Raw genomic sequence first — 25,183 nt, 5'->3', positions numbered from 1 at the left:
AGAAGGCTCTACCATAGTTAGTAATTTTGTTCTAATAGAAGAATTAGAGTTACATTGAGTTTGGGGTCCATAAACCTAAAAGTGAAGGTTAATCCAAAGCAAACGGGTGTCTGAGAAATTACCATGGGGTGGTGGGCTGGGACTAGGGCATGTCGGGAAAAGTCAGGATGGGGTCTAAGAGCAGTGAGTACCTCCCTGAGATACCATCATTCGATGGGCCATGATAAACAGCAAAGATTTTTTTGCTGTTGTTGTTTTTAAGTGAAATAGAGTGCTATATTTGTCTTGGTTTTCTTTCCTTTAAAAATAAAATTATTGGAGTAGAGTTGATTTACAGTATTGTGTTAATTTCAGGTGTACCAGTAAAGTGAATCAGTTATACAAATACAACCCCCTCCAAAAAAACACAATATTTTTTTTTGAGGGGGTTGTATTTGTGTATACACACACACAGATTGCTTGGTTTCTAACTAAACAAGTTCTTGAGTTTTCATTTTTCCTTGTGAAGATGGACACTGCTATGCCTAAAGATATCATTCCCAGTTTGAGAATGCTTTTTAAGCAAATTTGTTTCTCTTAAAATGGAGATGTTTGTCCACTTAAGAAAATACTAACTAGGTAGTTTCTCTACATGTTATGTTGCCAATCAATAATTCTGCTTCTAGTATCACTGGTTAGTCATCAGTTAGAGTTATAAACATCATTGTTGTAATCGAGTAGCAGTATTTCCTGAGCTTCTCCAGGAGATACCATGCTAGATACTAGACATGTGTAGAAGATGCACAAGTGAATCCCTACTCACGAGAAAGCTCCAGATAGGCTACAAACATAGAGTAGATTTTTAAAAATCTATGGAACAATATGAACTGGCAATTATTAATTGTCCAGACTACAATTGCTGAAAAGTTTCAAAGATGTAATGTCCATCAAGAGTCGGAATATTCAAGGAAGACATCTCATAGATCAAGCTTCAACCTATACAAGTGTGTGTGGTGTGTTTTTGTTTTGTTTTTTTGTTTTGCTCTTAATTTTCTTTTCCTTTTTAGCTGTGGATCACTTTCTTCAAATAAAGTATTCTTTCAAATGCCAATAAGTAAAGGTAAAAGTAAAATTGATCTAGATAATGGAGGAGCCAGAACTAAGTTCTGAAAAAGAGCAAGAAAACAACTGATCCATAAACTATGAGTACTTAGGAGAAAATCAAGGACTGATTAGAAAGCTACAGTTTCACAAGGGACACATAACATAATTTCCAAGTTTACAAAATGCTAAATGGTTCAGAAAGTAAAGAGACCTGGAGTAATCTACATGTTACTAAAGATCTCATGAAGCTGAAAGTAAGTCTGGGTCTAAAGCTCAAGTGCAACTAATGAAAGACAACACGGCATCTGACTTGCAGGTTTCAGCTTCACTTTGAAATTTACTCCAACACTAGACAGGAAAAGAGATGAGTAGCCAGGACTTGAAAATCATTTTCTTTGACCTGGCGCTGTGAAAACTGAGCACCTGTGGCGCAGCCTCTAAGCCAGACTGTGACTCCCTCTCAGTGCCCTTCTCAAGTCTTCAGCATTCCCTGCCACCAACATAGGGCAGCACTGATCTAGTTACTGTACCCTGAGCCACGTTGCTCTAGGGAGAGAAATCCCTGTCCTTCAGGGATCACAGTTCATCAAGGGCCACGTTAACTTTGGTTCCGTTTTTACTGCCCTTTCTCGAGCCTTTCCTTTTAGTGTTCCTGCTCATCTTCCTTTACTTTTCTGTTTCTTTCCCCACCACCTCCCTCCTTTTTAGTGTATTAGCTGTTAAATTCAGCTTCCAAAGGTCTTTGAACACTACCATCAGATTCTCAGAGGTAAAACAGACATCGGCAATATGACATACTATTGTCTGGGGCCTTGGGGTTTTTGTTTGTTTGTTTGTTTTGGTCAAGGAAAATCAAGACCATCATGTGAGAATATCCTCAAAATCAGAATCATTTCTGTGGTGGAGTCTGATTTGCCTTTAGACAAGGTGACATGAAGATCTGGGTAAAATGTTGCATGTAATGCTTCTTTTAAGCAAATATATCAGTGAGTTATAACTGGGCACCTGTGAAGCAGAAAGAGTGGCACTGATTGGGTGGTGGTGCAGATGGTCCAGCCTTAGCTCACCAGCCCAGTGTCCATTGTATTTCCCCAAAGATAGGCTGTAGTGGAATCCAGAGCAGGGGAGTCGGGGTGGGGGGGTGGAGAGGGGGGAGAAGCATGCCTTCGATTTTTAAATAATGTCACCAATTTTCCCATTTAATTTAGGCCTATATTTTCCACTTTATTTTCACTGAAATCTTAAAAACAAACAAACAAACAAACAAAAAACCACCTTGGGGACTTCCCTAGTGGTCCAGCGGTTAAGAATCTGCCTTGCACTGCAGAGAATGTGAGTTCAGTCCCTGGCTGAGGAACTGAGATTCCACATGCTGCAGGGCATCTGAGCCCAAGTGCTACAACTAGAGAGAGCAGGTGCCTCAAAGATCCCATATGATGCGACTAAAACCGGATGCAGCCAAATACATATTAAAAAATACCACCTTAGGAGGAAGAAGTCTCCTGCCTTTGACAACACTTTAGCTATCCTTTCCCTGTAGTAACAAATTTAAAATAGTTCTTTACATCTGCATGTATTTTATTTTTCACTTAAAAGTGTCCACGTGAGAAGCTTGAGCTCAGAAAAGTCATAATCTTATTTGCTTGACCAGAAAACTCTAAAATGACAAACTCTGTTTTACCTGAATATTGTGAAATGGATTCATTAATGAGTTGAGGAAAAAAGTATATGGGAATGCCATTGTAGGTGAAAGAATTTTAGGCTGATGCAAACAAGGGGTTATAAAAAACATTTTGCTTCCACTCTAAGTAAAGCAGCTGCTACTTAAAACAATCTATTGACACCAGAAAAATAAAATCTTCCTCTAATCAAAAATGTGTGTTTATATTACCAATCACATCTTTTAAATTAAATATATAGATATATGCATGTGTGTGCATTTTAATGCTTCTATAAGTTTGTAATTCACAACAAAAAATGGTAATGTTAGATTTTATATGTATTATGACTCATCTAACAGAAAAAAAATATGACTTAATTAAAGAAAACACTATTAGAGGTCAGATCATAGGAGAGTAAACATTTTTACATAACAAAAGACATTAAGCCACAGTGCACCTAATTATTGCACCTGGTATGCAATACAACTAAATTTAGGAACACCCAAAATATCCAAATAGCCTCTTCAGATTCCTCAAAGAAGTTTGACCTCCGTTTGAGTCTCTTTAAATGACAGCAAACTGCATCCATCAGAGAACCTCTGATGTTTCCTGTTAACCTTGACTTTAACAACAAAATAAAGAAATGTAAACATTACCAAAACATAGGTCACTTACCATAAATGCCTGTTGAGATACAGGGAAATGCCTGTGAATAAACCACAAAAAACAGAATAAATTTTAAAGGCCCGGCTCTCCCCAAACCCAACAACATCTATTTCAACACCTATTCTGCTTGATAATGGGATGCCCTCTACTCACACACTCTGAGCTCTGAACTCTACTCAGGTGAAGCAGGAGACATTGTGGAAATGGTATATTTGATTAAATTTTCTTTACCAGCAATTATTCCAGCTCACAAGAGCCAAGGGTCAAATTACGAAGAATCTTGGGAACCAGTTGTTAAACATAGTTACAAGGAATTATATCACATAAGCCTACAATGAAGTAAATCATATCGAAAAGAAACAATCATTCATCTTCAAGTCCTAAGTATTTGCCACATTTTACTATTACCTTCGCTATTGAGATGACCATGTCTATTATATGTGTCTGGTGGAAATACAGTATACCAGTATGGTATGCTACTGGGCATTCTCTCCCAGCTCTGTATTAAGTGACATCGTGTTGGTGGCATAAAATCTGAAAATACCAATCAATATTCATCTGTGTCAACTGAAACCACAGGCTGGCTATGGAAATAAAATTTTGATAAAATTTAACAGAAGGATTCTGTAAGAATCAATTGGATATACAGAATTTCTAATAAAGGGTATTGCATATTCTATTCTATTCAAGAAGGAACATTTAGAACCTTACATGAACAACTGACTGTTTCACAATTGGTAAAGGAGTACGGCAAGGCTGTATGTTGTCATCCTGTTTATTTAACTTACATGAAGAGTACATCATGTGAAATGCAGGGCTGGATGAATCACAGCTGGAATCAAGATTGCTGGGAGAAATACCAACAACCTCAGATAAGCAGAGACATCACTTTGCTGACAACGGTTCCTGTAGCCATGGTTCTTCCAGTAGTTATGTAAAATGTGAGAGTGGGATCATAGGAAGGTTGAGTTTCTAAGAATTGATGCTTTTGAAATGTGGTGCTGGAGAAGATTCTTGAGAGCTCCTTGGACTGGAAGGATATCAAAGGAAATCACCCCTGAATATTCATAGGATGGACAGATGCTGAAGCTGAAGCTCCAATAGTTTGACCACCTGACGTAAAGAGCTAACTCATTGGAAAAGACCCTGATAATGGCAAAGATTGAAGGCAGGAGGAGAAGAGGGCAGGAGAAGACGAGATTGTTAAACAGCATCTCTGACTCAACAAACATGAACTTGAGTGAACTCTGGCAGAGGTGGCAAGAATACACAGAAGAACTGTACAAAAAAGATCTTCATGACCCAGATAATCGTGATGGTGTGATCACTCATCTAGAGCCAGACATTCTGGAATGCAAAGTCACATGGGCCTTAGGAGGCATAACTACGAACAAAGCTAGTGGAGGTGATGGAATTCCAGTTGAGCTATTTCAAATCCTGAAAGATGATGCAGTGAAAGTGCTGCACTCAATATGCCAGCAAATTTGGAAAACTCAGAAGTGGCCACAGGACTGGAAAAGGTCAGTTTTCATTCCAATCCCAAAGAAAGGCAATGCCAAAGAATGCTCAAACTACCGCACAATTGCACTCATCTCACATGCTAGTAAAGTAAGACTCAAAATTGTCCAAGTCAGGCTTCAGCAATACATGAACTGTGAACTTCCTGATGTTCAAGCTGGTTTTAGAAAAGGCAGAGGAACCAGAGATCAAATTGCCAAATCTGCTGGATCATCAAAAAACCAAGAAAGTTCCAGAAAAAAAATCTATTTCTGCTTTACTGACTATGCCAAATCCTTTGACTGTGTGGATCCCAAGAAACTATGGAAAATTCTGAATGAGATGGGAATACCAGACCACCTAACCTGCCTCTTGGGAAATCTGTATGCAGGTCAGGAAGCAACAGTTAGAACTGGACATGGAACAACAGACTGGTGCCAAATAGGAAAACGAGTACATCAAGGCTGTATATTGTCACCCTGCTTATTTAACTTCTATGCAGAGTACATCATGAGAAACACTGGACTGGAAGAAACACAAGCTGGAATCAGGATTGCTGGGAGAAATATCAATAACCTCAGATATGCAGATGACACCACCCTTATGGCAGAAAGTGAAGAGGAACTGAAAAGCCTCTTGATGAAAGTGAAAGAGGAGAGTGAAAAAGTTGGCTTAAAGCTCAACATGCAGAAAACGAAGATCATGGCATCTGGTCCCATCACTTCATGGGAAATAGATGGGGAAACAGTGTCAGACTTTATTTTTGGGGGCTCCAAAATCACTGCAGATGATGACTGCAGCCATGAAATTAAAAGATGTTTACCCTTGGAAGAAAAGTTATGACCAACCTAGATAGCATATTCAAAAGCAGAGACATTACTTTGCCGACTAAGGTCCATCTAGTCAAGGCTATGGTTTTTCCAGTAGTCATGTATGGATGTGAGAGTTGGACTGTGTAGAAGGCTGAGCACTGAAGAATTGATGCTTTTGAACTGTGGTGTTGGAGAAGACTCTTGAGAGTCCCTTGGACTGCAAGGAGATCCAACCAGTCCATTCTGAAGGAGATCAGCCTTGGGATTTCTTTGGAAGGAATGATGCTAAAGCTGAAACTCCAGTACTTTGGCCACCTTATGCCAAGAGTTGACTCATTGGAAAAGACTCTGATGCTGGGAGGGATTGGGGGCAGGAGGAGAAGGGGACGACAGAGGATGAGATGGCTGGATGGTATCACTGACTCGATGGATGTGAGTCTGAGTGAATTCTGGGAGTTGGTGATGGACAGGGAGGTCTGGCATGCTGCGATTCATGGGGTCGCAAAGAGTCAGACATGACTGAGCGACTGAACTGAACTGGCAGATCATGAAGGACAGGGAAGCCTGGCGTGCTGCAGTTCATACGGTTGCAAAGAGTGGGGCACAGCTTAGCAACTGAACAGCATATTCTATTCTTATATTTAAGTTGTGTGCTATACATTCTTTGTATCAGTAAAACTTAAAAATAAAGTTACAGAAGAAACATTAAATTTTTGGACTTCCCAGGTGGTGCTAGTGGTAAGAAATCTGCCTGCCAATGCAGGAGATGTAAAAGCCTAGGGAGGAAGAAGATCCCCTGGAGGAGGCCATGGCAACCCACTCCAGTATACTTGACTGGAGAATCCTCATGGACAGAGGAGCCTGGCTGCAGTCAGTAAGATCACAAGAATCGGACATGATGAAAGTGACTTAGCATGAACACTAATTTTTGAGTCATTTTTTAAAACAATTGCTGGCAAACTACTGATTATACTAAATACTATGGATTGAATACTCGTGTCCACCCAAATGTAGAAGGTGAAACACTAACATGATGGTATTTGGAGCTGGAACCTTTCGGAGTTAATTAGGTCATGACAGTTGAGCCTCCATGATGGGATTAGAATTCTTAAAAGAAGAGGAATAGAACAAGCATGCTCTGCTTTCCACCAGGTGAAAATACAGTGAAAAGATGGCCATCTGCAAACTAAGGGGTGCACCTGCACCAAACACTAGATCAGCTGGCATCCTGACCTTTAACTTCTCAGCTATGAGAAATGAATGCCTGGAGTTTAAGCCATCTAGTAATTTGTGGTTGCTGCTGCTGCTGCTAAGTTGCTTCAGTCGCGTCCGACTCTGTGCGATCCCATAGATGGCAGCCCACCAGGCTCCCCCGTCCCTGGGATTCTCCAGGCAAGAACACTGGGGGGGGGGTGCCATTTCCTTCTCCAGTGCATGAAAGTGAAAAGTGAAAGTGAAGTCGCTTAGTCGTGCCCGACTCTTAGTGACCCCAGGGACTGCAGCAAACCAGGATCCTCCGTCCATGGGATTTTCCAGGCAAGAGTACTGGAGTAGGGTGCCATTGCCTTCTCCAGTAGTTTGTTATAGCAGCCCAATAAAAGACATTGTACTTTATTTAGCAATATTTAGAGTTAGATTAAAAGAGTTAATGAATAAATGTAAATAGAGTGAAGTCAAAATCGAGCTTTCTAATAACAGAAGGGGATCTGAGAATGGTGATGTTCTCTTGCCAATGTATCTATATGTAAATGTGCTCCAGTTGCTGTCATCTTTGTCTTTTCCCAGAAAAAATGCAGATTATGGCATTTACCATATAGAAGTGTGCTGAAGAAATTCATGACAGGATTGTTTAAAAAAGGACTGATGTTGCACCAGAAATTCAAAAAACTGCAGCCGCTGTTGACTATAATAACTAATATGATGGTTGAGCTCAATCATTATGAAATGTTTAAGCCTTTTCAATTTATGTCTTAGGGTTAAATGTGTATTGCATTTTATTTTCCTTAACATTTTATTTATTTTTAATATAAATTTATTTATTTTAATTGGAGGTTAATTACTCTATAATATTGTATTGGTTTTACCATACATCAACATGAATCTGCCACAGGTGTACACGTGTTCCCCATCATGAACCCCTTTCCCTCCTCCCTCCCCATACCATCCCTCTGGGTCGTCCCAGTGCACCAGCCCCAAGCATCCAGTATCATGCATCGAACCTGGACTGGCGATTCGTTTCATATATGATATTATACACGTTTCAATACCATTCTCCCAAATCATCCCACCCTCTCCCTCTCCCACAGAGTCCAAAAGACTGTTTTATAGATCTGTCTTTTACATACATCTTTTGCTGTCTTGCATACAGGGTTATTGTTACCATCTTTCTAAATTCCATATATATGCGTTAGTATACTCTATTGGCTTCCCTGGTGGCTCAGAGGTTAAAGCGTCTGCCTCCAATGCAGGAGACCCGGGTTCGATCCCTGGGTTGGGAAGATCCCCTGGAGAAGGAAATGGCAATCCACTCCATTATTCTTGCCTGCAGAATCCCATGGATGGACAAGCCCTAGTAGGTTACAGTCCACGGGGTCACAAAGAGTTGGACATGACTGAGTGACTTCACCTTATACTGTATTGGTGTTTTTCTTTCTGGCTTACTTCACTCTGTATCAGAGGCTCCAGTTTCATCCACCTCATTAGAACTGATTCAAATGTATTCTTTTTAATGGCTGAGTAATTCTCCATTGTGTATATGTACCACAGCTTTCTTATCCATTCATCTGCTGATGGACATCTAGGTTGCTTCCATGTCCTGACCATTATAAACAGTGCTGCGATGAACACTGGGGTACATGTGTCTCTTTCTTTCTTTCTTTCTTTTTTTTTTACATGTGTCTCTTTCAATTCTGGTTTCCTCGGTGTGTATACCCAGTAGTGGGACTGCTGGGTCACAAGGCAGTTCTATTTCCAGTTTTTTAAAGAATCTCCACACTGTTCTCCATAGTGGCTTACTAGTTTACATTCCCACCAACAGTGTAAGAGGGTTCCCTTTTCTCCACACCTTCTCTAGCATTTATTGCTTGTAGACTTTTGGATCGCAGCCATTCTGACTGGTGTGAAATGGTACCTCATTGTGGTTTTGATTTGCATTTCTCTGATAAAGAGTGATGTTGAGCATCTTTTCATGTGTTTGTTAGCCATCTGTATGTCTTCTTTGGAGAAATGTCTATTTCGTTCTTTGGCCCATTTTTTGATTGGGTCATTTATTTCTCTGGAATTGAGCTGCAGGAGTTGCTTGTATATTTTTGAGATTAGTTCTTTGTCAGTTGCTTCATTTGCTATTATTTTCTCCCATTCTGAAGGCTGTCTTTTCACCTTGCTTATAGTTTCCTTTGTTGTGCAGAAGCTTTTAATGTTAATTAGGTCCCATTTGTTTATTTTTGCTTTTATTTCCAATATTCTGGGAGGTGGGTCAAAGAGGATCCTGCTGTGATTTATGTTGGAGAGTGTTTTACCTATGTTCTCCTCTAGGAGTTTTATAATTTCTGGTCTTATGTTTAGATCTTTAATCCATTTTGAGTTTACTTTTGTGTATGGTGTTAGAAAGTGTTCTAGTTTCATTCTTTTACAAGTGGTTGACCAGTTTTCCCAGCACCACTTGTTAAAGAGATTGTTTTTTCTCCATTGTATATTCTTGCCTCCTTTGTCAAAGATACGGTGTCCATAGGTGTGTGGATTTATCTCTGGGCTTTCTATTTTGTTCCATTGATCTATATTTCTGTCTTTGTGCCAGCACCATACTCTCTTGATGACTGTGGCTTTGTAGTAGAGCCTGAAGTCAGGCAGATTGATTCCTCCAGTTCCATTCTTGTTTCTCAAGATTGCTTTGGCTATTCGAGGTTTTTTGTATTTCCATACAAATTGTGAAATTATTTGTTCTAGTTCTGTGAAAAATACCGCTGGTAGCTTGATAGGGATTGCATTGAATCTGTAGACTGCTTTGGGTAGTATCCTCATTTTCACTATATTGATTCTTCCGATCCATGAACACGGTATATTCCTCCATCTATTAGTGTCCTCTGTGATTTCTTTCACCAGTGTTTTATAGTTTTATCTATACAGGTCTTTAGTTTCTTTAGGTAGATATATTCCTAAGTATTTTATTCTTTTCACAGTGGGGAATGGAATTGTTTCCTTAATTTCTCTTTCTATTTCTCATTATTAGTGTATAGGAATTCAAAGGATTTCTGTGTGTTGATTTTATATCTTGCAACTTTACTATATTCATTGATTAGCTCTAGTAATTTTCTGGTGGAGATTTTAAAAGAATGTATATTTCTTCCATTTGCTTGGATCTTCTATTTAAAGTCACAATTTACATGATTTGTTTTGGACACAGTAATATTAATAATTGACTCTATTGAGCTTAGTTATAGGTCTGTGAAACACTTTTTCCCTTTCATTTCACTAGTAAATGCTACTAGTTTCTAATGAAAGAAAGGACAGTTTCTGGAATGGAGTAGAAGCTATTTTTTAAATGAATTGAATTAATTATTTGATTCCTTGAATTCTTGCTGCTGCTGCTGCTGCTAAGTTGCTTCAGTTGTTGAGGTGCCAGTAAATCTGAAGGATTTTCTTGAATTACTCAATCCATCCCATGACCCTCAACCATGAAAAGATAGGATGGAGCAAGTTCTCCTGAAAATATTGTAGTTTTTTTTTTTCACAGGCATTCACCAGATTTCTCCATAGTCATGTAAATCAACTGCATGATTCCTATAAGTCATTTGTTGCTAATAGTAAGGACTTGACATTCAGGAATGGCCAGCTTAGAAGTACAAATTAGAAAATCAGAGAAGATTCAGGGTCATCCCTATCACTTTTGCCACGCCTACTCATGTTTCATTGTGCTTTTAAATGCAGTGGAGAGAGGCGAGTTTATAGCTGATGCCCCAGGTATTCCATGGAAACAAACTGAACACATAAACATTATCCATCTTGTGCTCCATGCAGACAAAGAGAAAAGTTTGAGAATGGTTGCATCAAGCTATCAAGCAGAAACTACTAGCTACTAGAATGGTTTCCACAAGCCAGTCTGCTAGAAATCCCAACTGGACACCCTTTCCATTCAACATGTCGGAGAGTTTAGTTAACTGCTTGGAGCATCTGTTTCCTCATCAGTAGATGGAAACTCAAAGTTCTCCTGAGGGTTTTGTGGAAGGATGAGGAGGAATGAAGAACACATAGCATTGTGTCTGATGAGGGGCACTATCTCAGCTGATGCTGATTCTTCTGTCGGCCACTGTAATGACCACCAGGCTCTGCTTTAAGCAGGGAATCTATTGCCCTAGGGGCTTCCCTGGGGGCTCAGATGGTAAAGAATCCACCTGAAATACAGGAGACCCCGGTTCAGTTCCAGGATCAGAAAGATCCCTGGAGAAGAAAATGGCTACCCACTCCAGTACTCTTGCCTGGAGAACCCCATGGACAAAGGAGCCTGGAGGACTACAGTCCATGGGGTCACAAAGAGTCAGACACGACTGAAATGATCGAGCATGCACACAGGCACTGTTGTGCTAGCGCAGGGTTCCTGACCTTGGCACTGTTGATATCTGGGACCAGACAGTGCTTTGTTGCTCGGGGCTGCCTCAAGCATGGCGAGATGCATAGCAGCTTCCCTGTGCTCTCCAGCCACTTGCTAGGAGCAGGCTCCCAGTCTTGACAATCAAAAACATTTCCAGGCATTGTCACACTTCCACAGGGGGTGAAATCACCCCTGGCTGAGGACTACTGCCCTGGAATCTAGCACCTAGACCCCAGCAGGGCTGTCTGCAGACAGCCTTCAACTGTCAACCTTTTCAAGGATGGTCTCAGGTGCAGAGGCCCTCCTCACTGGGGCCATGCCCTGGCCCATAGTCAGTGCAAAGTATAAAGGCCTTGGTTCACCTTGGCTCAAGTTAGTGTAGGACCCTGCAACACCACAGCCACCACCAAGCCACACAGCAGCTCACCCCTTTCCTCCTGCCCCCTCTTGTTACTCCCTCCCCCTGTCTTCTCCAGGGGCTGATCCCCAGGCACAGCTCAGTAAACATCCTGCACCCTGAACTCTGTCTCAGAGTCAGCCTCCGGGGGAAATGATCTGACTTCACTCCCTTCTGCTTCCCTCTTATGTCCAGTATTACCAGTCATTCTCCCATCAGATTCAGCAGAAGAGAGAGCACACCAGACCGCTAATGGCAACTTTCATTTGCCTCACTCCCAGCTCTTTCTCAGAATCAATCACGCGACTTAATAATTGAGTCTGAATGTACCAGCTGTCTTGTCTGTTTTAACAAGGACAAATAGCTTCATCTGAAAATGACATTGTTGCCTTCAAAGTGAAGGTACACAGTTGTGTAATGGAGGATGGTGTTGATAATATTATTGTATTAAACACAAAGGCAATGATAAAGCAGAGATGGGATTGCAGTATCATGGAAAAGCTCATTGTATGTAAAGCAACTTTGCATACAATTCATCCATATAAATTTCCTAATTGATCACTTTTTATCATGGGAAATACAGAGGAACAGCAAAAGAAAAGAGGGAGCAAAGTGAGCTCAACCAAAGCGTTTCACAGGACATTTGTTCTTTGCCACACTAAATTTCTGATGGGGCCACCAGAAGTGAACAACATAGGATTTCTTTATTTCAAAGTTATATTTAATATAACCACCTCCCACGAAAATCCTCTCCTGTGGAAGAATGATAGATTGCATTATACCAAAATCCCGGCAGTTTAGCCTGGTTTATTTTAAAGTGCATGTAATTCTGCAGTCACCTGTAGAACTTGGGGAATTTACATCATCAGCCCACTTTGTAAGGCTCCAGACTCCCCTTCCAGCAGGCAAGCCCCAGGAGCAAGGACTTCTCCATGCTAATCACGGCCGAACCTACAGCAACCGGAAACTTCAGAGCACTTGACTGCCAGCCAGTATTTTTTTTTTTTCTTTTTCCCAAATCAGCATGTACTTCCCTCTTGTGGGAAAAATATTCATTTGACTTGGAGAGTGAGAGAGGATTTTTCTTTCGTAGCATTATAGATTTCCACCTGGAAAATACTTCTCTAGCCCAGCACGTTGGTTTCAAGCACGTTTGTAGAAACACTAAAATCCTCAAGGCTGTAGACTATGCTTCCCATCCTCTTGAATGCCTGTTTCCACTTCTCCAATTTCTGTCTCAATAACTTGAGGGCAAAGAAAGAAATACCCCTCAACCTTTGTTTTGACCCTAATGGTGCCTCAAACTCAATGCAGTGAACCTTTAGCCAGCATTATAACCATCGGGTGCTTTCCTTTGATCTCTGATTCATACAAAGTGAGAATTTCTTCCTCTCCTCCTTATCCAAGGTCACTGCCATCTACCTACTGCTTATACAGCAGCCTTATGATCTAAGTAGGTCTGACTCCACCCTCAGTTCCGCAGGAAGGTGATGACTGAAGAAGGTAAGTAGCACACACCTCCTTTAGTCACAAGGATGGAGAGATGGGGAGTTGTGGCATCACTGAGCTGATCGTGTGAATTAACTGAAAAGTGCTCTCAACCCCTGGAATCTTTCAGTTGCTTAGTCAACACTTTCCTCATCGCTTAGTCAGTTTTAGTTAGATACTTCATTATTTGTAAGCAAAAGCATGCTACCTAATACACCTTTCATTTAAATGTCTGTGATTATATATCACTGTTCACTGACTTGAGGAAGCTGTCAACTGTAAGAAACACCATTATGTTGTACTTTGTGTGCCACAAAACAAGAAGAAGCTCTGTAACAGTGAAAATACACTTTCCTACCACTTGGGATTTTTATTCTATACATACTGAAATGACTATTTTGGATTTATTTAAACTGTTTCTTAAGTCATAACTTGCTCTATAGCATAGATAAAAAGGAGAAAAACTGGTTACAATTTCTTCAAACTTTCCTCATGTGAAGAGTCCGGTACTTCTGAATGACTTTTCGAAACAGAATTCTAGACATGAGCTTCCCATAGTTTTATCCTTGTGCTCTCAACATGATATTGACTCAGGCCATCACAAGTGCTCCACTGCTGACTCAGAACTTTCCTTCTAGGCCCATGACACCCTCTCTGAAACTTTGGAAGCTGGCTCCTTCTTTGTTACTAAGAAATGTTTTCAGACAACATCAAAGACACATACCTCCTTAATTGGCCCCTAACTGGTTGGGCAGCTGAAGGTCAAGACTGTCCAGTCAATGCCTTGGGGAAGACGACAAGCATATGCATGTACAGCAACAAGACCTTACTGTAAGCAGGCTTGACTGTAAACAGCCTGGGCTAAAAGAGGCATCCTACTTTCAAAGAAGTTAAAATATGAGAAAATGTGTATCGGTGAAACTTAGGGTACCGCACTTTGTCTTTAGATGTCTGGTTATCAGCCTAGTAGGTTGTACCAAAATCCTCTTAACCCCAGGATGAAGCATACTTGGGTATTTCTCAAACTGTGATATACCTCACTCTAGGAGTATGCAAGATATTTTGGTATACAGCAAACAGTCACTGTTCATTCCAATGTAATATCAATATATTATTTTTATATCCCGCATTAATGAGCCAAGAGTATACCCCTCAGGGCCTCAGTTTCTCTAATTATGAAAGGAGCAGAGTTGGACTAGATGGATCAGTGATTACATTCTGGAATGCTATGAAACAGCCTCTTTTGCCTCTCTAAAGCTCAGGATAAAGGTGCTGAAGAGCCAGGCAATTTTACAGCATCCTGAATTCTTCAGTGTTTAAACATGGGAGGTGGTAACATAGCAACAACAGCTGTCATTCTTGAATTATAGCAGTCTGCTCCTTATCTGTGGTTTTGCTTTTCTCAGTTTCAGTGACCCCTGGTCAACTGCAGTCTGAAATTATTAAATGGAAAATTCCTGAAGTAAACAATGCACAAATTTTAAATTGTGCTCCATTCTGAGCAGTGTGGTGAAAGCTAGCGCCACCTCACTCCATCCTGCCTGGGGAGTGAATCCTCCATGTATCCTACCTGCCGGTCACTCAGTAACCGCCTCAGTCATCAGCGAGGCTGTCGCAGTACTGCTGTGTTGTGGTGCTTGTGTTCAAGTAACACTTCCTTGTCTTAATGATGGTCCCAAAGCCCAAAGGCAGTGGTGTTGGCAATTTGGATATGCCAAAGAGAGGCAGTGCTTTCCTTAGGTGAGAAGTGAAAACTCTCGGCTCAAAAAAGAAAGGAAAAACAAACAAACAAACAAACAAACAAATCTGTGCTACTCTTGCCATCCACCTCAAACTGCAAAAGTTACAGCCATCGTGTGTGATAAGTGCTTAGAGAACACGGAAAAGGCACCAAATTTGTACAATAAGACTTTTTGAGAAAGAGAGAGACTGTATTCAAATAACTTTTATTACAGTATGTTGTTACAGTTGTTCTATTCTATTCTTAGTTATCGTTGCTAATGTCTCGTGTGTTTGTGCATGTGTGTGTGTCGGGGGGACGGCTCAGTCACTCAGTCCTGCCCGACTCTTTGGGACTCCATGGATTGCAACCCACCAGGATACTAGAGTGGGTTGCCATTTCCTACTCCAGGGGATTTTCCAGACCCAGGGATCCAACCCACAACTCCTGGGTCACCTGCACGGGGAGGTGGATTCTTTGCCACTGAGCCATCTGGGAAGCCCTGTTAATCTCTTACTGTACCTAATTTATCAACTAAACTTAATCATAGGTATCTATGTCAGGAAAAAAAATACAGTATATATAGGGTTGAGTACTACCCATATTTTTGGCATCCATTGGGGGTCTCAGAATGTATGCCCTACAGATAAAGGGGATCACTGCGCTCCAGTGTGCTAAGCATGGGCTAAATGCTCTATGCAGAAAATCTGATTCATTCTCATGAACAATCCTGTGATAAAGAACCTATCACTCTCTTTTCATAAACATGGATAAGAGAAAGCTAAGAAAGTGAATTCCCTCAGGGTCACAGACATTTATTTTGTGTAAGATATCTACTTTATATAAGGCATAACTGATAGTTTACCCTTCACACTTGTTAACTACACAAAGAATTTATAAGTAATTCTCAAAAGGCTGAAAGAAGACAGGCACGGGGAGACACAGTGGGAATCTTCTTCTACAGCCACAGCTCTTTCTTCCTCAGATTCAGCTAGAAAAGCCTCCCCCCAGGCCATCACAGACAATAGCATGGTGACCACCACACCACTCCATTCATTTAGATTTTGAAGCCTGAGATTGTGTCTTTTTCCTGATCTCAAACCCTCAGTCCCTTCAAATCACTTTTTAATAAAACATGAAGTCATGTTTTATGTGGCCTCCAATTTCCCCAAGATCTGGCTCCTGGCTTCCTCTCCACCCTCCTTTCCTCCCACTTGTCCTTGTGCTCACAGAGTTCCAACCCCACTGGTCTCCTTCAGTTCTTCAAACACAGAAAGCGTAATCCTGCGTCAGGGCTTTGGATTAGCCGTCTCCTGTCTGGAGCACTTCTTTGTAAGTTACTGATCAGATACTGCCTCCTCAGCAAGGCTCCTTCAGGCCTCTTCCCTCAGGCTGCTGGGTCTCCATGACTCTTCTGCCACCTGACAGACAGGTGTTTGCTTGCTCATTGCCCCATCAACCTTGGTCTCCCCAGTGGCAGGCAGAATCTAGGTGGATCTTTGTCTTCCTTATGATTGCATCAGTTGCAGCTAGAATGAGGCCTGGCATTCAATAAATATCTTTTGAATGGATGAATGAATGAATAATTGAGTTATATGGCCACACAAACATTTTTTTTCCCCCTACAGAAATTGGAGCATATGTTGTGTTTTATCTTCTGAGACTATCTTTTTTCATGTCCTAGGTGTTGGAGATCTTTCACTGTCCGTGTACAGTGATATAACGTCTACATAATATTCTAGGCATGGTTACACTATGTTTACTTAACATGTAGGTTGTTTGTAAATATTGCTGTAATAACCCTTCCATAAGCATTCTTGACTATGCCTTTATGTAGCTAACATATTCTGGCAGGATATATTTCTAGAAATAACATTAATTTGTTTAAATGAACAAATTGACCTAAATGAAAAAGTTCAAAATTTTGAAAATACAGTCCTTCCACGACCCTCCTCACATACCTACATCCATAAATGCCCAAGTCATTTGCATAAAATATGTAGTATTTGCATATATCCTATACATACCTTCCCATGTATTTTAAATCATCTCTAGATTACTTATAATATCCAATACAATGTAAATGTGATGTTAATAGTTGTAAATACAATGTAAATGATATGTAAATAGTTGCCATTACAGAGCAAATAGAAGTTTCACTTTTTAGAATGTTCTGGAATTTTTTAAAATATATTTTTATCTATAGTAGGTTGAATCTGCAAATAGGAAAGTAGATAGCTACAGAGGGCTGATTGTACTGACAAACTGCTCCCCTTAAAATATTTTTTTCAGTGTAAAATCTCTTCAACAGTAAAGACAATAATTCCACTCCCCCCTTATCCCCATTACATGGGTGAATAGAGCAAAAGAATGGTGTCTTTTTAACAAATTACTGGAAAATGCAAACATTATCAGGGCATTCCCTTCCATAAAGCTAGATAACCTGAAGGCCAAGGTCATTTAAAGGAGCCTATAAATGACATCAGGTGGAAATGGCCAGGGTTGGAGCACATGGCAGAGGCTCCCCAGGCACCATGATTATAAGCAATAACTTTGTTTTTGTTTTCTTCATTATACCTTGGAAATAGCTGTCATAAAGTCATTTATTGCCAGCTGCTTTTGTGTTTATAACTACAACTCCACGCAATATAAAACAAACTATTACACAGCCATGAATAGGAGCAGTCCTCTTGTAAACTTTATATTTTCCAAGAAGACAGATGGGTTACTTCCACCATGAATTTATATGGATGCAAAATGTCAGAACCAGCAAAGGGAAAAAAACCTGCCTTTTGCCTGAGCTTGCTCGAGTGACTGGTAGGAATGTTTTACTAGAAACTATATGTATATGAAAATGAGAACTAGTCCCCATAAACCCACTGAACCCAAAAGAATGTGCATTCTGTTCCCAAATGTCTACATCTGTAAACTCCTTTTACACAGAAGCAAAGGGAAGAAACACAGATTAAAACCAAAAAAGGAAAAACAAACAAACAAACAAAGATCCTTTCCATGTTAATAGCAAACCAGTGGTGCAATATGGAAACTCCTACTGAAACAAAATATTCCTAAAAGGATGTTTTTTTCCCATAAACTTGACCACCTCTAATTTTGAAAGTATCTGTCCCCATGTCTTTCTCAAAATTAAATATATGTACCAGACTCATTCTACACCCCTGGCAAGACGAGGGGAGGATGAGGGGATGGCCTTAAGTGCCCCTTTCTTGGGTGGAGCTGGGGAAGCTGAGATTACTGACCATCACCTCAGATCCCCTGAGAAGTAAATTACCCTCTTGAGACTGAAAGGCCCATAGTCATTGTGGGGCCAGACTCTTTCTGCACAGAGGGGCCTTCCTGGCTGAAGAAGGGGCCAGGATGACAAGGAAGCCCCCTGTGCATATAGTACTGAGGGACCAATGTGCTGTGGGAAAGAGCCCAGGGCTGTAGGCAGAGCTTTGGAGGACTTAGGGTCCCTCAGTGTGCTGGAAGGGACACCACCATCATTCACCAGAGGCAGGCACCCCTACACAGCAACGACTGTCATGGGGATGCCCTTGGGCAGCTGGGCCCTCTTTGCCAGTGCACTCAGAGCATAAGGAGCTGGGGTCAGGGACCTCCAGGGCACCCTCTAACTGATATCTGATCAGTTACAGGTGTGGAGGTGTCCCACTCCTGCATCCTTGCCCTGGAAGGGACAAAGCAGAGCTGTGACCTGCATTATCTGGCAAGCATCACTGGGGGACTTTGCCATCACCTAGGACTAAGCCTGAGCTCCACCCTCCTCTTCTGATCTCAGTCTTCACATCTTGCACCTGTTTTATTTTCCCCTGGGATTTTCCTAACAGATTCCCTTCCCCCAGATCCTCACCCCAGAGTCTGCTTTTGGGAACCACTGCAGACATTTATTATTGTCATTAAGCTTGATGTGGCTGCAAAAGGACTTTTACAGCGAAATGAACCTGCAAGGTGATTTTGGGGAGAAGCTCAGAGGAAACAGAGCCCATGGTCACTTCTGTTCAGTCTTGGTGAGAGGAAGAAGAAAAAGCAGGTGAATTCTTTAAAGAAGCAAGAAGGAAGAAAGAACATTCTTAAGACCACGAGTAACATGAACAGAGACCTGGCTCACAGCCAAGGAGGAGCTGCCAGGGTGTACAGAAGGAAGGGATTCAGAGAATGACATGCAGGGGCGAGGCAGTGGTCCTGGGACTTTCTGTCTTCCACGCTGAGGGCAAGGCTCCATAAACAATGTGCACCAATGGGATGGGGAGGGAGGTGGGAGGGGGATTCAGGATGGAGAACACATGTACAGCCATGGCTGATTAGTGTCAATGTATGGCAAAATCCACTACAATATTGCAAAGTAATTAGCCTCCAATTAAGTTAATCAAAAAATAAAGTAAGGCTATTAATTGAAAAAAAAAAAAAAGAATGTGCACCACATAAATAGTAGATAAACCCAAGTAGAAGTTATCATCTACTCATGTGAAAGGGAAAGTGTTAGTCACGTCTGACTCTTTGTGATTCCATGGACTGTAGACCGCCAGGCTCCTCAGTCCATGGGATTCTTTAGGCAAGAATACTGGAGCAGCTTGCCTTGCCCTCCTCCAGGGGATCTTCCCAACCCAGGGATACAACCTGGGTCTCTTGCATTGCAGGCAGACTCTTTACCATCTGAGCCACCAGGGAAGTCCAGCTACTCAGGGGTTGGAGTCAATCCTTGACTTCCTTAATGATAAGTTGTATCTCTACATCTTTCTTAGGAATAAGTTGAAGATTTGACTTCCAAAGGAAACATTTAAGAAAATCTATTAATAGCAAACAACCACAAAACAAGAAACACAGATGACCTCATCGAGGAGCAGCCCCAAAGCCTTGACACGATGGGGTGGTGAGGCGGTATTTTCTAACAGTCTATGCATGGACTGGGCATAATGGATATAGTAACTCAACCACTTCTCAGCCAAACCCGTGTCTCCACTCTTCTTCCAAGAATCCCTAATGGTCTGTTAACAAACCCAACAGCGAAGGGAGGGAGATAATACACAGTCAACAAGATTTCCTGAAACATCATGGAAAGAAACGGATGCCGGGGTGTCCAGGAGCATCCACTATCAGCTTCTCCTCTGTGACTTAAGCAAAGAGACAGAAATAAAAATGACATCTAATAAATGCTAAATCTTCCTGGATGTTTTTACATGACCTTTGCTCTCAAAAGAAGCCTGAGAGGAGGCATTATTATTATTATCTCCAGAGAGAGTGAGGACACTCCCCAAAGTTATACTATGGCTAAGAGGAAAAGCTCAGACAGTTCTGATCTTCTGGCTGAAAATTCTAAGCACTTTCCACTGCAGAACAGAGTCCATGAGGTCAGTGGAGAAGGAGGAGGCGAAGACAGAAGAATCCACCTTAAAGCATCCCTGGTTCTTGAGGAAGGACTGGTTAGAGACGAGAATTCTTTTTCCACATCAACAGAGGATGAAAACCCTCCCGGGCACTAGCTACCAGATCTCAACAGTATTAAATCTGCCATCTAATTAAAGATTAGTGTCACAGTGTCCCTGAAGATTAGGACATTTTGAGAACTACTGTGTTATTTTATTCTATTCCCACCACTGCATCAGACAAGCGTAGCCCAGGCTGCACCCTTCTCGTGCCCAGCAGACTTCTTCCCTGGGATGCACTGAGGTCCTCCCGTGTGCATCCATCACAGACCATATCATTAGAGAGGGAGCAGACTGCTAGATTACCAACACATATGCAGGTTTTCTGCCTGCAGAATTTCTTGAAACTTCTGTTCCATCTCTTAAAATGTCAGCATGCTCTCTTCACAGATTGGGCAATTCCACTTCAGCCCCTCTACAATTTCATGGTATGAACTTGAAAACACTACACAGAAAAAGAGATGGGTTTCCACAGGCACCTTAAAAGTCAATTCTATGTGCAAACACCTGACTCCCTTTCCTATGTATGGGAGTTAGGTGAGATTCTCTTGACAGTTGCTTAGGGCCTAACCTACAGTGTGGTTTATAAAGAATAAGGACTTTAAATAAAATGCGTTATGATTATGCAGCTTGAGTCAATATGTAAAGGTAATACATTCTTTTTTCCTTAGTCAGAAAGGAAGACATTAATCAAGCCTAATGCACGCTTTATATTTAACAAGGGAATTAATTAGGGGATAATGACTAAGAAAGAGGTGTCTACAGAACACACGCTGTAGGAATGACTAAAGAAAAAGAAAGAAAGAAAAGAAAAGAAAAAAAGGAAATTGACTGTAGTCATACTTCCCAAGTTTGGGAATTGATATTCATGGCCTGAAAATGGCTGTGGTTTTTGGACCATCAATAATAGTGAAGACTTTTATCAGCTAGAGTCTATTATGGAAATAAGCAAAAATAACAGGACAAGGAGCAGCCAGTCTGCAGGGAGATGTCTGACAACTTAGGCCCCAGGAGGTGGGTTATTTGTAGACATTTCCTGGTGATCACCACATTAATCCAACCAGAATTATCTAGAACAGGAAGGAAGCAGGCACCTGGCCTTTCATTGTACACGTGAAGGTTCAGTGTTGGCTCCTGTACTAGGAGATGAGCAAACCAAGTTTTGCAGAATGTGACACACCTGTGATTCACTAAAAAATAGTCAAGACTAAATTCTGTTCTACTCTCAGGGAGTTAAATAGTGTAGGCATTGGGTCATTATTACTGTTACAGAAGCAATGAGGAGGTCATACGTGATGGATGGATAGATGCATGGATGGATGGAAGGGCTGAGGGTGGCAGACGGAAGGACAGATAGATAAAAGAATGGAGGGAACCATTTTGAATGTAGAGGTGGATACTGTCAAGCTGCCACTAGCTCTGGTAGACTTTGACTTCAGCAAAAGTTTAATCTAACAAAGTGAATGACTTAATTTTTAACCATGTTATAAACACATCTTTCCTAAGGATAAACAAAATAAAAGCCATCCATAACAGGTTGTAACCCTGTCTCAGATAAAACGCATTGCCGCCAAGAGTTATATTGCTTTCAAGTGTGTGAAAGAATTTCTTCCCACCACTTTCCCTCTCCCTCAGTGTTACTGTTTCTTTTCTTTCTTTTTTTTTTGGGGGGGGGGTGTTGAAAGTGGAATGCATCCTCAACGTGGAAAATAATAGTTTCATCAGTAACAGATGTCACTTGATGTAACTGAGCAATCATTTTGAGGACATAGCAAGAAGCCAAAGATTCTGTATTAGGGATTTCTCCCGAGTTACAAAGAGCTGTCCAAGGTTCCTCTACTCCATGAAAAGCAGTAGTTTCACAACCAGCATTTCACCATGTGATCTCTAGTGCATATCTAATTGCGGAAACTATAAATGATACCTTTTTGGCACACATCACACTCCTGGCATTCGGTGTTCCTGTTAGAAGCACAGATCTCTCAGAGATGTACTGTTCCTGGCAGTGATCTGTTCCCAGTGGCCCACACCGTCGTTGATAGGCTTGCCCAGGCTCCATATGAAATTCTCCCAGGATGAAGAGTTCACCGGTTCAGAAAGTACATGGACCAGTGATTCTCAAATGTCAACATATGTGTATCCACTCGCAACAGCATCTTGCTGAAATGAAAATTTGGCGGCCGTTGGCCAGGGGCAGGCTGAGATTATGTATTTCTAACAGCCTCCCAGGTGATGCTAATATGGCTGGTCTGGTCACAAGTAACTACACCATAGTACTCTTTCAAGTCCTACTTTTCAAGGTGACATTGCATAAGTTGAAACCTGAGGAAAACCTGGAGGAAATCACTGGTTCCACTTAATATGGGTGTACCTGAAATGGCAGATCTTCTGAAGCTCCACAGAAGGCAGCAATAAACCAGGGAGAGGCCAGATGATGAAGCCCCTGCTCTTCCGCAGCCCCTTGTATTTTCCCACAAAACTGCTCTCTTCCAACGCCCAACTCCTGTCATCCTGATAAACACACTTGCCCTTCTGCTCACTGGATAGAATGTCAACATCAGAGCGTCCATCATTTCCCGGTGGGACTATTTTGTTGTTGTTGTTGTTGTTTGTTTACTTCCATCTGTTCATGTCACTACTATATTTTAGACCCACAGTCAAAGCATTACCGTTTGGACTAGGATAATCCTCACACATCAGTGTGTAGACATGCCCTTAAGGAGGACCTTTCTTAAAATGCAGATTCTGATTCAGTAGGTCTGGGTTGAGAGCTTAGTTTCTGCCTTTTAACAGCTCCCGGATGATACCTATGCTGCTGATCTTGGGACTCTCCTCTGAGGGGCAAGCACTGAGACCATTACTCATGGACTTTCGTACTCTGACCCCTCTGCTCATTTTGACATCTAAACCTGTAAAACTCATGCTGCAAACAACAGGCAACTCAACTCCAAGTGGCACTCAAAATGAAAAAAAAAAAAAAGCAATCTTTTATAATTAAAAATTTTCATTGATATGTGTAGCTTCACAGGTAAGTCTTGATCCAGCCTCTCAATGATATCTCCAATGATTATAGTAAGTGTCTGCTTGATTTAGGCTAATTTGCTGGTGTGAATCACATGCGTGTACACACGTGGCAGTTGTGAACATCAGCTACCTGATGAAGAGGAAGTCACCTAGTACATGAGGTGACTTATTTTCTGCTAAGACAGAAGTTAAGGTATCCCTTCTTGTCAAAATTGCAAGTGGACATCTTCATGGGTTGAGAGGAATGCCTTGTGGAGAGACATCTGAGACTGTTTCTGCTGTAAAGACTTATGATTTAGTGATGCGAAAAAGTTCCAAACACTTGTTCAAAATTAGAAAGCACGGATTATTAAGGACTAAGAAAAAAAATGCATGAACATATGAATTCTTTTACCTTTAGACTGAATATAAAATTATATTTTTTTATAATTAAAAGAAGTTCCACTTGAACTCATTCCCTGAACTCTCAACCCAATATTTACTTCTCCTCCCCAATCACAGGTAAAGGTTCCCTTTGCACCATTTCCTCCTCTTCTGTATCTCCACCTCCATTCTTTCCTGGGTTTGATTTGGTAAAGTGAAGCTATCCTTAATGAGGCACCCTGGACCACTCTCATAGGACTGGAGCTCCTAATCAGTGGCTTCAGAAAAATTAGGAAGGAGAAGGAAAGACAAGACAATGCTTTCCTTAGCTATGGTGAATTTCCCTTAGTTGGTCACTCTAGTCCTTCCATTCAGAATTCTAAAGTTGTCTGGAATCTTGACCCTCATTTTCATTTTTTTCTTTAATGTGGAGCAACACTTCCCCCCCAAAAAAGTTTTATATTCCTGAAGAAATGTCATGACATTTTATATTCTGCAGTGAATGCACAAGCTCAAAAGATTACGCTGATGTGATGGTGCCTCTGCTATCACTTCCAGGAACTGATATATAGAAGAAAAATGCAAATATGTTCACTAAATGGAATCAAGAAAAGGTGCTTGTTTATAATTATAGATCTTAATTCTATTTTCTCCTCTTGAATGATAATATACACTCTTTTCTAGTTACTTACGGTAAGGGATATTTTTGGAAAGTTATTAGGAATGCAGATGTGAACATCTTTGGGTATATTTTATTGGGGAGATTTTTAAGTCTGTAATGACTAGCCTATGATATTTTATGAGCTTTCATAAATGGGTCATTTGTTCAGATAAGAAATTTAGTTATAGAATGAACATAGAGTTATATTTGGATCTTAATTACACAGGCCAGAACCACTCGCAAAGTCATTAGACATAATAATTCCTAAGCTTCTGAGAAGAATGGACTGATCAGGGGTGATCTCACTGAGGCCATTTTCTGGTTTTAAGAGGCCTGAAATTCTACTCTCAGATTTCTCAATAATTTAGATGGTATAGTGTCTGTGCTAAGATCTCAAAGAGCTGTCAGTTTCCAGGAGGAAAACAGAGTCTGGGTCTACAGAGGCCCCACAATTTCTAAAAATTGATGCAGGTATCTGGATAAATCATTAAAATGGAAATCATCTTAGACAAAGGTGGTTTTTTGTTTGTTTGTTTTTTTAACCTGCACTGTGCTGATGCTTTGTTCATTTTGATGTTTTAGTTACTACATTATAACTTAATGACAAAACATGGCATGGTCAAGAGGCAGTATATAAAGGGTATTAATTAACACTAATAAAGTGGGTTGGATTTTCTTCCCTTCTTGATCTTTTCTCAGCTTATTTCAGTTTTTTTAATAGTGCAAGTGCAAAACTAAATCCCCTCAAACTTGTTTAACCTCTTCTTCACAGGTCATCAACTG

General features: G+C 40.9%; 1 protein-coding gene and 1 non-coding gene across 5 annotated transcripts in view; one reads left to right on the top strand and one right to left on the bottom strand.

Annotated features, from left to right (window-relative positions):
* The window catches only part of MACROD2 (mono-ADP ribosylhydrolase 2), a 2,333,538-nt gene that overhangs the window by 738,936 nt on the left and 1,569,419 nt on the right, over window positions 1–25,183 (bottom strand). For all 4 annotated transcript variants that reach the window (XM_069547115.1, XM_069547113.1, XM_069547114.1 and 1 more), the window contains one exon: window positions 3,420–3,450. In XM_069547115.1, the coding sequence (XP_069403216.1) occupies window positions 3,420–3,450 (31 nt within the window). The remainder of the gene's footprint in view (window positions 1–3,419; window positions 3,451–25,183) is intronic.
* TRNAW-CCA (transfer RNA tryptophan (anticodon CCA)) lies at window positions 8,146–8,217 on the top strand. The gene has a single exon. It is a non-coding gene; the product is annotated as a tRNA-Trp (tRNA).

This window comes from Ovis canadensis, chromosome 13 (genome assembly GCF_042477335.2).
Source record: "Ovis canadensis isolate MfBH-ARS-UI-01 breed Bighorn chromosome 13, ARS-UI_OviCan_v2, whole genome shotgun sequence".
In the NCBI taxonomy this organism is placed as follows: domain Eukaryota; kingdom Metazoa; phylum Chordata; class Mammalia; order Artiodactyla; family Bovidae; genus Ovis; species Ovis canadensis.
This window is presented reverse-complemented; position numbering and strand designations above follow the sequence as displayed.